At 44.7% G+C, this 14,443-nt stretch overlaps 1 protein-coding gene across 1 annotated transcript in view; it reads left to right on the forward strand.

Moving 5' to 3' along the window:
* VWA8 (von Willebrand factor A domain containing 8) overlaps window positions 1-14,443 on the forward strand; it is a 299,559-nt gene that overhangs the window by 241,382 nt on the left and 43,734 nt on the right. The window contains exons 38-39 of the mRNA XM_033104113.1: window positions 9,512-9,620; window positions 12,825-12,981. Coding sequence (XP_032960004.1) covers window positions 9,512-9,620; window positions 12,825-12,981 — 266 coding nt within the window. The remainder of the gene's footprint in view (window positions 1-9,511; window positions 9,621-12,824; window positions 12,982-14,443) is intronic.

Raw genomic sequence — 14,443 nt, forward strand, 5'->3', positions numbered from 1 at the left:
AGCCACAGAGGCAAACATGGAGGGATCTTGTTGGAATGGCATCCCGCGCTTTTATCCTTGAAGAAGTTTGAGCTTCAAGGTGTAATGGGCAACTGGCAGATCCAACACAAAGGAGAAAATGACAAACTGGTTTATGTCTGATTATCTGAGCCCATAATTAATTACAGTCATTTTAGGAATCGTTTGTGTTGAATTACCATGTAGCTCAATGCCAAGGATACAGAACATAAATGTGTGTCATACTAACTATGCCCTAAATTTCATAAGAAAGCTGTACCCTTGGTATTTAGTGTATTGCTGTAGAATAACCCCAGTCATTCACAGAATGTGAAAGAATTCACAAGACTCAGAAAAGTAGGAACGTAAGACAAGTTTATTTAAGAAGAAAGGCGCCGGCTGCCAGGGGCAGTCTCAAGCAGGTTGCTGGCGACAACTGCACCTAACGTCAGGTTAGCTTTTCCTTATGTAGGAAAGGGTAGGTCAATTTTCTTACAGCAGGAGATTTGACGTCCATCTGACAGATGGACTGAGGTCATTTGATTGACATTGTTGGTTATATAACTAGTTTCTTTTGCTCGTGCTCTTACCCATAATGCATACAGAAAAACCCACGGCGGGGCCAAGCCTTAATGTTCATTTTATTCTAATTGTGGTATCATGAGGCTGGAGTTCAAGCTGAGAGCAGGCTCCAATGATCTGCACAGGTGTCAAACACTAGATATTTCTGGTTAGGATCTTATCTCCGTTCTTTAAGGATGTTTTGACAGAAAAATTTATGTCTAGGGGCTGAGTCTGGGTGGTCCCTGGGGAGGGGATGCAAGCCTGGGCAGTCCCCCTTCGGGCTCACTTACATTACCTCGTTTTCTGCCTCATCATTTAGTGTTCTAAATTTCACATTGACATAGACCATCAACCTATAGTTTGAGCCTTTAGAACCTGTAATTAAAAGTGTACACATCACAGTTACTTAATATGTGCATTTTGCCTGTGCTACAAGTGGAGCTTTACACACTCAGCCCGTCTGAGCTGGTGCAGCAGCCTGGAAGGTCCCCTCCCACAGTGAGCCGCAGGGCACATAACCATGAGTCCTGTCGGCTAATGCACCGTGCACTGTGCTATCCTGAGTGCTGTGGGTGTGCAGTGCCTGTCGCTTATTTCTCTGTGGCTTCTCCTTATGACGCTGTTGTATTGTGGTTAATAGTGTTGACCCACTGCAGCTATCAAAAAGTGTAGGAGAGTGCGGGGCCTGTGGAAGCCAAGGAGCACTGCACTGCTGGACGTTAATACAGGGTTTACAGGAACTCCATGTATTTTGAGGAAATGGTTGAGGGAACTCCAGGTAAACGTTAATCAGCCATGGCTTCGTAAACATTATTACAGCCTCAATGGTGAAGCAACAATTGTATGCAGGATAGCTGGAAGAAATGATGGCTAATGGTGTAATGTGACTTCAGTGGAAACAAAGAAAATGGGAAAGCAGTTTCCAGTGGGTGGTGCTGGCAGCACCTCTCCACAGGGAACATGCGACAATAACCCATCCAGCTCTGTTTCAGTTAGTGTTCCTGCTTTCAGAAGAGAACCCTCCATGCTAAATGCCTTGGCATGGACTTGCGGTCAGTGCTTCCACACATTTTTGGAACCTGGGTCATATTAGAACCCCCTTTTGCTTTTACCTACTGTGGCGGCAGGATGGCTTTTCTACCCACCCTTCCATTTCCTATCTACCCTTAATACCTCAGAGAATTCTATCCATGTGGAAAAGCACCAGAGCTTTAAAAACTGCCAAACAGGTTTTGTGTTTCAGAGAGAGCTCACAAGTTCAGGATAAGACTGACATCATTTCACTTCAAACATGATGAAAGCACGTGGCAGTAGCTGTTTCTTGCCAGGGCCACCTTGCAAACGACAAAACCAAAGCATCTGCACGCTGTTTGCCCTGGTTGTGGCCTCCCTGCTAACCCTCTCCTTGGCTATGGAGGTCTGATAGCCAGGCTTGCAGTCACTGTAGTGCATGTTAAACTTCTGAAGGCTCTCTAAAATAGAAAGGGGAGACTATATGAAGACCTGACAGTTTGCCCCACCCCTGCTGTCTCTGAATTTAATTAGCAGTTGTTTTTGTGAGAATTTTAGATTACTGAAGGTGTTGGTCTAAAGTGACAGCAGGAAGGGTGCGTTTCAGCGCCAGGGAACTGTTGTCATGCCAGTTCTCTGTGGGTTTTTAACATGGGTTTTTGACACTCACCTACATACAATGATAACATGTGGCTTCCCTTAACGATTGTTTGTAATTAGAGCATCTTAACCCATAAAACAGCCTCTTGAGTCCATCATCTAGTTTCATAGTCTCAGATTTTCCAAAAGTCCTCTTCATCTTTTGTTTCTATTTGAATTTAAATAGAAGAGATGAATAAATAAAGAACTCTTAAGTAAGAGATTGCTTTGGATGGATTCTGCAACCTCATACTTTTATTTTGGAGAGCCACTCAAACAGCTCTGTCTGGGCCAGAGACGAGGACAGAGGCCACGGCCTGGACTCAGACTGTGGAAGGGAGTCACCCAGCAAGGGGTCCGGCCAGAAGCCGAGCTGAGGCCTTGGGAGGGATTGGAGTCAAGCAGAGGGAGGTACCAGATCTGGTTTGAAGAAGAACCGAAAGCCAGGAGGTCCATGTGTTTCTTCCTCTGTTAGGTGGCTCTCTGCTGACCGGTAGCTGGGCCCCCTGTGCTGTTTGCCAATTATGGTCTGGCAGGCAGAGCTGGGAGAAGTCCCACCCGTCACCCAGATGGCAGCTTATTGTGGAGAACATTGTATGCCGAAGTTCTTAGTGTTCTGTCCCCAGTGGCCTCCCACACATGCATTTAATACATACGTGCTAAGTGCCTGTTAGGTTCAAGGATGGATGTATCACCCCTGCGCCAACTACTCCTGTCAGATAATAACAGGTAAAGTAAGATATTTATAAATTGATATTCTGCCCTTCTTTTAGCCCAAGTCTGTGAAATCTATAAAGTTTTGTTCATTTTCATCGGACTGGGTGTTTTCATTGCATAGTGTTGAACTTAGTGAAAAGGGTTATTCCAGTGAGAAAGTTCTTTGTCAGAAACTATAAACTCAGATACAGAAATGACATAGGATGCATAGAGTGTTATGTTCCAGAACATCACCTCAGATAGAGGAAGGGGAATATTTTGGGTTATCGTTTCAAGTATTTTAAAAAATTTGCCAACCATATTACTTGTGCCAAAAAAGCAAAATATGCATAAGTCTCTAGAAGTGTTCGAGCAGAAAGGAGGAGGGTAAGACAGAGTTGTGTTAGGTTTGGGGAGGTGAGTAAAGCGGTCCAGCCCAAAGTCAGGAGGGAAAGGCTGCTGGTAGACCTGAAGAGACAATGACAAAGAACAGGAACACTTTCTATGCAGAAGATCCACCCACCCCATCAGAGCAAGAGGTGCTACAGGGCAGACCGTGGACCGTCCATTCTGCTTCTCACCCATAATGCCACAATTGCTCTGAAATGCATTTGTCTGCAATGTCCTACTGTCCCATCCCCTACCCCATTCTGCCACCTCTGCCTGCTTGCTGATTCTGAGACATTCAAAGTTAAAACTCTCATTTCTCAATTAATGATAAAGGCACTTTCAATGTGGATGCCCTTTGGGGTTAATTATTTGGTATGAATGAGTATCAGCTACAGTGTAGTTTTTTTAATATTAATGATCAAAAATCAGATTCTTTCTTGCTTTTTAAGAGTGAGGAGGGATTAAAGAGGGCAGGAGGTCATTGAGTATTTGAAGGTAAACGTTGCCACCAACCAGGGAAGACCTGAAGATAAATTGCATACTTGATGGCGTTGCCAGAGATTGAAATTGAAATACAGTAGTACCTCAGTTTTCAAACATCTCCGTTGAAGAACATTTCGGTTTACAAACGCTGTAAACCTGGAAATAAATGCTTTGGTTTTCGAACACGCCTCAGAAGTCGAACATGTCACACAGCTTCCGCTGAGTGCAAGATCCTAGGCCTAGTTGTCAGCTGTTTTCTAACGTTTCAGAACTCGAACGGTCTTCCAGAACGGATTACGTTTGAAAACCGAGGTACCACTGTATATAGTAGCTACCTATGGACTAAGGTATTTTTGTCATGCATTATCATTGTAGAAGCTACATGTTACTTAAGAAAATGGATGAGGGTCAGATTTTGTTTTTAACCAGCTTTCTTCATGTGAAAGATCATCATTCCTAGGGACATATTAATGGGATTTTCATTTTATCTATGAAAGAAATTTTTAACTTGTGAGTAATAATAACCTCAGACAATAATATGTTTTAGGCAGATGTGTTCAGTACCTCCTTACGGCCTATATCCCGCCCGGTGCTGTGGTTTTGTTCCTCTTTACCAGTATCCTCCGAGAAGGATAGGTCCTGTTTTGTGTATCTCTGTATCCCAGTGAGTACATGTACCATAAACATACACAGAGATGTTGGAATGAGAGAATGAATGAATGTATTCAATTTCCTGCTAATCAATCAAGAAAACTATAGGCAACTGTAGCAACTAGGATTTCTGTCTGATATTATTATGGCAATTTTTTGATATCAGAAAATTCGAAGAAAATTAGGACAGCCTCCAAAAGGTCAAGATAATAGCCTCTGTCCCACTGCTTCTCATTCCTCCTCTAATACAGGAACCAGTTAATCTTCATGCAATTGACTCCAAGTAGCAGAAAACCCAACTCACTAGCTTAAACTATAAGGTCATTTATATTTGCTTATGTAGAAGATCAGAGGTAAGTGACTCCAGGGCTGGTTCAGCAGCTCAACAATGCCATCAGGTAGTCCTCCATCTTTCCTTCTGCGACCTTCTTTTGCTGCCACATGGTCACCAAATGGAGACACGTTCTCACTCTGTGTCCCAACGCAGCTGTATGTTGGAGGGCCGTGAGAGAGCTTTCTGCTGCCTGGGAGGAAAAGCTTTCCCACAAACCTCCTGGCCGACTTTCTCAGGTCACGTGCCTTCCCCTAGACCAATCACTGGCAAAGCGGACGGGGACTGCTGAGCTTCATCCAGCCAACACTGATTCGTCCAACTTCTATTTAAAAGAAGAAAGGGGGTGGGGGCCGGCCCGGTGGCTCAGGCGGTTAGAGCTCCATGCTCCTAACTCCGAAGGCTGACGATTCGATTCCCACATGGGCCAGTGGACTCTCAACCACAAGGCTGTCAGTTCAATTCCTCAAGTCCTGCAAGGGATGGTGGGCTCCGCCCCCTGCAACTAAGATTGAACTCGGCTCCTTGAGCTGAGCTGCCGCTAAGCTGCCGCTGAGCTCCTGGATGGCTCAGTTGGTTGGAGCTCGTCCTCTCAACCACAAGGTTGCCGGTTCAACTCCCGCAAGGGATGGTGGGCTGTGCCTCCTGCAACTAGCAACGGCAACTGGACCTGGAGCTGAGCTGCGCCCTCCACTACTAAGACTGAAAGGACAACAACTTGACTTAGAAAACAGGCCTGGCAGTACACACTGTTCCCCAATAAAGTCCTGTTCCCCTTCCCCAATAAAAAAAAAAAAATCAAAAAAATAAATAAAAGAAGAAAGAGGGAGTGGACGTAGGGGTAGTCAGCTCGGAACGTCTGCCACGCCACACCTAGTCTCCACTGGAAAATGGGACTCGGCTGTGTTGTCCTCATACCTCCGAGGGCTAACTTTTCTTCCAGGGTCATATTCTGGCTACTAATATAATTTTACTGATGGTTTTTAACAATTACGAGCTTGAGGAGGAGCCTAAAATATATGGGCCTTGCCCAGAATTACAGGGCTCCAATGAGTCATCTCCCTTCCCTGCTCTGGCTTTGGGTTGCTTTACTCTGGAACATTTTTATAAGTTATAATTTACAGGATCCATGCTCTTCCCATGTTAATTCACGTGAAAGAGGATAACAGTTCTTAGGTTCACAGCACAGTTACCTGAAAGGAAGTAGATTGTGTCAGCTGTGAGAAACACGTCCAAGGTCTCCGCGTGTGCACCAGTTTGCATCAGAAATTATAAGGGTCCGCAATATTTTGTGGTTTGGGGAAAATTTGGATCCATTTAAGTGAATACAGTGTGTCTATTTCAGCAATTGGAATCACTTCGTTGAGCTCTTTCTAGATGAAACTAAGCCTCAGAAGAAATGCATTCCGCGTCCTTCTCACACGTGCTTGTAAGCCTTCAACAGTTTATCAGCTTTCTGAATGACCAGTGGTTCTACAGCACGTCTGTCCCCAGGAAACAAGCTTTCTCAAATGATAGCCCTTCCCTCGTATCGGTTCCAGTTTCTGTCTTGGGTTGGACTGCCCTAGACTTCCTGCCTTGTTTCTTTTATGAATCATCGTCAAGTCATGTAAGAGATGTCCTAACATGGCTTTGAAAACCCCTTGGCAGATGTGCCTCTCCCGTCCACCTAGAGAAATACATTTCTGGGAGTCTGGTGGCATTCCTAAAATGACACAACATTACATAATGTCCCCCACGTGCCTCGCTTTTAGGTTAAGTATCCCTGGAATTTTATGGTCTGCGTTTCTCTGCAGTCAATGAGGTTTGGGCTGAGAAGAATGTGTCCATTTTGAAACATGTCTCGCGTCCCGTTGGGGTTGGGGTGGGGCGGCCTCGTTGGCTACGTGAGCAGTGCCATCTCGCAGCAGGTGGCCTGGCAAGACACACAGGTGACAGAGAGCACACAGTTCCTTTCTGCCCAGAAATGTCACAGCCAAGTTTCTGCCTCCCTCATGGCCCATTATCAGTGTCTTTGCGACTTCACAAGCATGATTTTGGAGGTGACGGGGGTGGGGGGCGGGGGGAGGCGATGTGAGGGACTTTTTCGTTTGCCTCGTGCCATTGTTTTCAGTGCTTACAAGGCTATTCTCCTACAGCAAGCAGAATTACTAGGTTGCGTGAAATGCCTAGGAGATAACTCATTTTTTATGAAAGTACAGTTATAGACACAGAAATTCGCTTTCTATACATCTTCTGAAGGTTTCTGCTTTACTTTTAAACAATGTACTAACTACACACACACACACACACACACACACACACGTGTTCAGAACAGTTATTCCAATCATTCTGTCGTGGCTCACACCATTTTTGGAACTTTATCTTTTAGCGTTGACCTATAGAACAGTCACAACTCTTGTAAGGACAGCTCTTGTAACTTACTCTTGTAAGTTATTGTATAATCGTACCTGGTTTCGACTACAACCCCAGATTCATCACCTTATTAACCGGAGTTGGAATCATTGAATCAGCCAGAGCATGTCAGCACTAGGTGGAATGGTAGAAATCATCGAGTTCGACCCTCTTCGTTTCCATTGAGAAAGTTGAGGTCCAGAGAAGTTAATTGACTTGCCAAAAGCTCATATACATAGTAAATTAGCAAATCGTTTATACCAGAAATCAACTCCAAGTATCCTTTGGCTGTTTATTAAAAATCAAACCCATTTTTAAAGAACACATAATTGCCACCCTTAAAGATATTAAAAAAGAATCTCCCATGAACTCTGCAGATCCTTCCAGCAGCAGTCCAGAATTGTTTTAAGCAGTGACAGCATTATTGTAATAAATATAGTATTTATACATTATTTATTATTATAAATGTGTATAAAGTAACCTTATCTTCTTATTATAACAAATGAATCTCCATCTGTAAGCTCCATTTTGTTTGCTTAAAAAATCAGTTAGACTGTAGTCATAACTTTTATATAGATTTCTTAGGTTAGGAACAATAAAACCCTATCCCGAGTTGCTTTCGAATTGTTTCTTGTTTTTCTCATTTCTCATGGAAAATATCTAAGGAGGCTGCAAAGATCTCCAAACAGCGTCTCCTGGGCCTGAGACACGCTTGTTCTTCTGCTGTGCTGTCCAATGAGATAGCCCCTAGCCACGTGCAGCTGTTTAAATAAACTTACATTTTATTTTAAATTTAAAATTTAGGTCCTCAAGTACTCAAGAACCACATTGGACTAACGACTGCCATATTAGACACCACAGGTGTCAACGTTCCCATCCACACAGAAACTTTTATTGCTAGTGCTGGTCTAGAATTCGTGTAGCCAGTATACATATTTTAATTGACTGCATATGTCTTACAGTAGTACCTCTGGACAAGTTGGAAAGTTGTGGCGAGTTTTGGGGAAAGTATTTTAAATGTTTATTTGTTCTCTAAATGTTACCAGCTATTCTGCATAGTTTAATAACAAAAAGAAAAAAATCATGTTCACCCATTTTTAGACCATGATTATGTGCGTGGAATTCATTTGTCGTGTCCCAGCCGCTTAATCTTCTTGAAGTATGCTGAAGTGATGGCAAAAATTCTGTCAATGCTGCCGAAACTACTGGCAGAAACGTCCAGTTCGTTAAAATCGCTTTACAATGTCATAACGTTTGAAATGAACGGCTCTGGACATAAGACAATGGAAGTTATATTGAATTCACTCTTAATGGCCGTTTTATGTGCAAAGACCTTAAATAACCACCTTCGGTCACCTGACATCCAGAATGAAAGTTCCACGTCCTATCCATGACCCCTAACAGGGTCCACCCGTAAAGACCCAGGTGGCATCACACTTCAGGCCCATTTGCAAGCTTCCTGCTCATTGTAAGCAGTTTGAGGCCAGAGACCAACCCTCCCTGGCTCTTGTAGGCCCCTGGTACTCGGCATGATGTCCTGCCAGTACATGATTCTGTAATCTTATTTGAACAAATAAATGAACATCTGATCTGGTCTGCCCTGACAATCGTTACATTTGGCAGCAGGCTACTAGGGCGCATGACATGTGACTGTCCCAAGTTGTCTTTATTGACTAGAATTCCTGTGCGGTTATCCGTCCTATGGGTGAATCTGTGCTGAATGCCCGTAGGGGCCAATGAGCCACAAAGGTGCTCACAGAGAAAGGCTGAAGTGCCACTTGTTCTGTTTGAATTGCAGGAATAGTAAATTCAGTATGAAAAGAAAGATGAATTCGGAAAGCTAAAAACACCGTAGTAAAATTAGAATGGGTCCAGAAAATAAATAAGCAGTTTTTAGTGTCTGTGTATATAGTATTCCTCACCGAGGCACTATAGATACGTCTTCTGTTTCTCTTTTCCATATATTTTATATAAAACGACATTTCTCGGAGAGTGGGACTTCCTTGGAAGTAGGTCCATGTCTAGCTGTGACTCAGCGGGGACAGCCGGGCAGTGAGCCCTTTCAACCACTGGGAGGGTGTCAGTCTGGTGAGATCCATTTTCCTTGGCTCGAGGCATGTTCTGTAACCCAGTCCAGCATCTTTTCTTTCTTTTAACGCATTTTTTTAAATTAAATTTGTCTCATTCCCAACTAAGAGGATGTTGATCTGATGACACCATGGCCAGACACTGACAGTATCTATTGTGTCCTGTGGCCTGAGGTTATGAGGTACCGTGAGGACTTGGGGGAAAGAGTCCTGCAGGATCTGGTGTTGGTCACAGGATCGTGATAATGTCTCAATTCTTCATTTTTAGATAACAATCAACAGAGATAATAATGAAGACGTGAGTTCCCCCAAACATGGGAAGGAGGACCCAGACAACATGCCACACGTGGGCGGCAATACTTGGGCTGGAGGAACAGGTTGGTAGCTCGGGCACACCCTGGGTCAGGCTCCCCGAGACCTCATAAGCCCATGTAGACAGCAGGCGTCCAGAGGAGGCTCTGGGGCCACATGCCTTCTCTGCCTCCCCGTCAGTCAGTGGGACTGTGCCCGCACCCTCTGTCACCGCTTGACATCAAGACGTGGAAAAACCCTGGCGTGCGGAGTCCCCACAGGTTCCGTCCCCTATGCCCAAAGACCATGTGGACCCTGCCAGAGTTGCTTCATCATTGAACGGGGGATAATAGTAACTGCTTCACGGGGCTGTGGTGAGGATTCAATGAGACATTGATTGTAAAGCACTGAGCACAAGACTTGGAACACACAATATAGTCGCTAAAGTGTTAATCCCGTCTTTTAAATCCCGTGCCCTTGGGGTCATGCCAGAAAGCCATAGTAACTTCTTTCTCGACTGGCTGGCTTTGAAAAGCAATGGTCCCTGTCTTCCACATCTCAGAAGTGAGTGCGTTGAGGATGCAGGATTTTGAGATAAGAGCTGGTTGTGGTTTGAACCGATGGCTGGGGTCCATTCCTTCCTCTTGGCTGCCTGATGAGAGCATTGTTTGTTCCCATGCCTGCTGTCTTCCTCTTTCCTCCGCGGCAGCTGGAGCAGACACATCTGCTGGGCTGCGGGAATGGGGCCAAACTATGTGTGCACTGTCTGATCTTATCTCGGCCGTGAGGAGTGCTGGCACGGTCTCTGAACTTGGCCTTCCCTTAGGATGGTCTGTGCCTCTTGGCCTTGACAGCCCCGGGAGGAAGTGGGTTTCTGTGCTGGGACAATGTGCTGTCCAACAGGCCTGCGGACGTCTTGCCTGCTCTTTATTCATCAAGCATCAGCTCTGAAGGAAGGGTATTTTTAGAAATGTCCTTTGATCTGGAAATCAGTGTCAAACAGCAAGATTGAATCCATATGGGATGCATTGTAGAACGAGCAGGCCAGATGTAGGTTTCCCAGCCATGGAGGTTCTCACTTGGTTTTGAACTTGAACTTACCACCTCACATATCTGCCCAGACTGAAGACCCTGCTTTTGCTTCGCACAGTCTTTATTTTTCAATTTTCAAGGCTCCTTTGCTTCAGATTCTTTCCTCCCTGTCGTTCTTTTTCCTCAAAATTCTCTATATTGAACTTAGCTCTGACCCAACAAGTCATCTGATTCCTTTTTCATCATCAAAGCCCCTCCCGTGCCTGTTCTCTGCTGTCTCTGAGCTGATATAGGATGTCCAGTGTTAGCTTCAAGATTATGCCTTGAAGTCTAGAACCTCCAGCAAGCATTTTTATTTAATTAGGACAAATGGAAGGCTCTGGGAAACGGAGGTCATGAAGAACTGTCTCCTCGTGCCCTCTCCACCCCGTGTGACTCATGCTGACCTGACCGCCACTCACGCCAGCCTCCAAACAGTTGTGGCTCCTTTTCTCCAAAAATGATGTCACCTCAGTGCCTAGGAAGTTTTAAGCTCTGATTCATGATCCACCCATTTACTCCTGAGGAAGGGAGTCAGGTCATATAAACAGCTTTCCCACTTCCATGGGTCCTTGTCATTGCCTGTCACTGCTCCCCTCTGCCTATAGGTTATTCAGGAGTGAGAGCCAGGAATTACCACATCCAAGTAGGAATTTTCCACCATCAGTTTCTAAATGAGATGTGCTCGAATCAAAGGGTAAAAATACTATAATTAATCGGCTGTTCTCATGCTATTTCCCAAAAGACAGTGACACACCTGGACTTTGATAAGGAAAGCAGTGCATGCCGGGTTCTTGCTTTTGACTTATGACACCACTTAAGGTGCCAAGGGAGAAAATTAAAATGGAACATAATTGAACCAAAGCCTAAAAGCTTTCAAATTTCCCACTTTATGAAACTTAGAAATGTCCTCATTTATGTGACTGGAAGTTGTCGAAATACTAATTGTAAGAGCAGTCACTCACCTTTTATTTTGTGCCAAATACTGTTCTAAGCACTTTAGCCTCATAATAGTCTATGAAGTAAATGATGTTAGTGTCCCTGGTTTACAGATTGGAGACTGAGACACAGAGAAGTTAAGGGATTTCCCCCAGGGACTTAGCACGAGTGCATTGGAGCCAAGATTCAAACTCAGGCAGTCTGGCTTAACTCTGCAGCACAATACTACATAATACTAGTATATTATACTACATTATGCTGCCCCTCCAATACTGGATTCTTTTCTGAGTTCCCAAGTTATGTGTGAATGAACCAAAAAAACTGACCACTAGCATTTGAATCATTATAATGCTACCAGTGTAGTAGGAGTAATACACTGGTAGCCCAGAGGCCACATCTTGGCCAATATATGCATTCTTTAGGTCAACGTAGTGTTTTAAAATAATTTGAATTTGCATGTATTTAGACAAAGCAAGTGCTCTCTAGTTAGCCAAAGTCCTCACCATTTCTTATAATATTACCTACCTTCTAGGCATTTAGTTTATAGTTATACATAGACGGTTTATACGATATTACATAATGCATTTATAAGCATGTAAACTTGGATTTATTGGAAAACTGTTCTGAAGTTGGCAGCATTTCTGTCGTATATTATTCTAAGCTTAAAGTCAAAGTTGGTATAATAATTGGTTCGTACTCTTCTTGGCTAAGCCACCGATATGAGGTTGGAAGTAGGTCGCTTAACGTCCCTATGCCTCATTTTTATCATTTGCAAAACAGATGAAATGGTACAAGTAGGCTCGTTGTCTTTTTCTTATTTTAAGGGAAAATAAGGTAACATGAGGAAAGAGAAGAGTTGTTCATTTCACGAGCAAGTCTATATTATTTCTGATGTTGAAGCCACCCTGGTAGGTGCAGAGGGACGAAGAAACATACGATAAAATCCCGTCCATCGTATCAGTATAGTTGGTGAGAAAAGAAAAGTAAATTTTAAAGGGTAACAAATGGTGCCCAGGAATATTGATCCTGTGCAACCAAGTCATGAGATGACATGTCATGGAATTTGCCTGAGCCTTGAAATGTGGGTAAGATCTGACTGGATGGAGAAAAAAGCATGTGAATGGGGGGACACCCTTTGTTTCCAGAGGGAGATCATTTGAATATTTAATTATTAGTTATGTACAATTAATATGTTTCATGGGACTGTCTTTAATACATCACCTGACTTGTTCTGTGGTCTGCATCAGAGTAACTACCTGGATCTTCATGTTCCCTCCCAGGGGGAAGAGACACTGCAGGTCTGGGTGGCAAAGGTGGTCCTTACCGGCTGGACGCTGGCCACAATGTGTACCAGGTCTCTGAGGCTGAGAAAGACGCAGTTCCTGAGGAGGTGAAGAAAGCTGCGAGAGAGATGGGCCAGAAGGTGTTTCAACAGAGGTGAGTGGTCCCCGTCGCAGCTACAGCCATGGTGGCCCCTGTGGTGATGGCGCAGTGGACCCTGGTGGGCCCAGCTGTGCATGGTTCTCCTCCTCTGGCATCAGCTCGGACCACCAACTGAAATCCATAGACACCCCCTACCCCCACAGACACAACCACGAGAACACAACCCCCCGTTCTTTCCACCAGGCCCTTTTAAATGTGTGGATTATATATGACTGTGTAGAAGAGGGAATTGAGCACATGAGAGAGTAAAACCAAAGATATTTCTCTGAAGAGAAAGTAAAGTTCAGCTCACTTCCTCCACATCTGTTCCGAGAACATACAGGGAATTCAGATAACTCGACACAATTGTCCCTTCTGCCCTCAGGATACTTCTGGATTTATGTGGAGACAGAACTAGTATACACACACACACACACACACACACACACACACACACACACACACTCACACTCAGACACGCTCCTGTTAAGTGCGGCATCACGTGGTACGGAGGCTGGGCCCTCTGGCAGTGCAGAGAAGAGCAAGGTCATGGGCGGATGTATGCGGGGCCTGAGCTCAGCCAGCATTTGGACTTTCCAGGAAGGGAACACCAAGTGAGCAGAGGCACCAGCGTAGGATGGCGGAGAGAGCCCCTCTGGATTAAAAGATTAAAGGTTCCAGCTGGGTGGCAGGGGTGGGGAGAGGCTGAACCGGGCGGCCCTATCAGTGGGTGGAGGCCTGGAGATCAGGGCCGACAGGCTGTGGCTTTCAGACAATCCGGAACCCTTCTGAGCCACTTTGATTGGAACCATCTAAAATAAAAAAATGAGGTGAAGCCACGTGACGCTTTCATTAGACACCCATGCGTGTTCTTCAGCTAAAAGTGGAAAATGCCCAAGGAGCAGAGGGAACCAGCAGTGGTTTGGGAGGCAGGTTTTCATCGTTATGCCCAACGAAAGGAGCTCACGTGTATGTGACTGATGAAATTCCTCCCGTGGAGGACATCTGGTATAACATTACATGCTGTGCTGACACATCCTGCAAGTAAACAATACAGAACAATGGGGACAAACATGCAGGTTCCTCCTGCCACACCCTCGGGAAAGCCTGTAAGTCGTAGGACCCTCATAGGCTCCACAGGCAGAGAAGGCAAAAGTGTCACTGTCAGCCCTTCTGCTGGCTCGCTGGCGACCTGGAACAAGTCATCTGTCCTCACTGTGCCTACACTTGCTCTTCTGGAGACAGGTGACTTCCCTCTCCTGGCTTCTCAGAGAGCTTATGAGGACAGATACCTGTGTAGGGAATGAACGCAGTTTAAACTTCTCCAAAAAAGGTGGGAGGAATACTGTAATGAAAGATCTTCTTAGAATTAAAATATTGCTCTCTATTTCCTATAAACAATATCCATTAGGAAAAGAACCAGACAGTTGGCTCGGCATCATTCTCCCTCCCCAACTAATGAGTTTCTATCGTTGCC

This window comes from Rhinolophus ferrumequinum, chromosome 4 (assembly GCF_004115265.2).
Source record: "Rhinolophus ferrumequinum isolate MPI-CBG mRhiFer1 chromosome 4, mRhiFer1_v1.p, whole genome shotgun sequence".
NCBI classification, from domain to species: Eukaryota; Metazoa; Chordata; class Mammalia; order Chiroptera; family Rhinolophidae; genus Rhinolophus; species Rhinolophus ferrumequinum.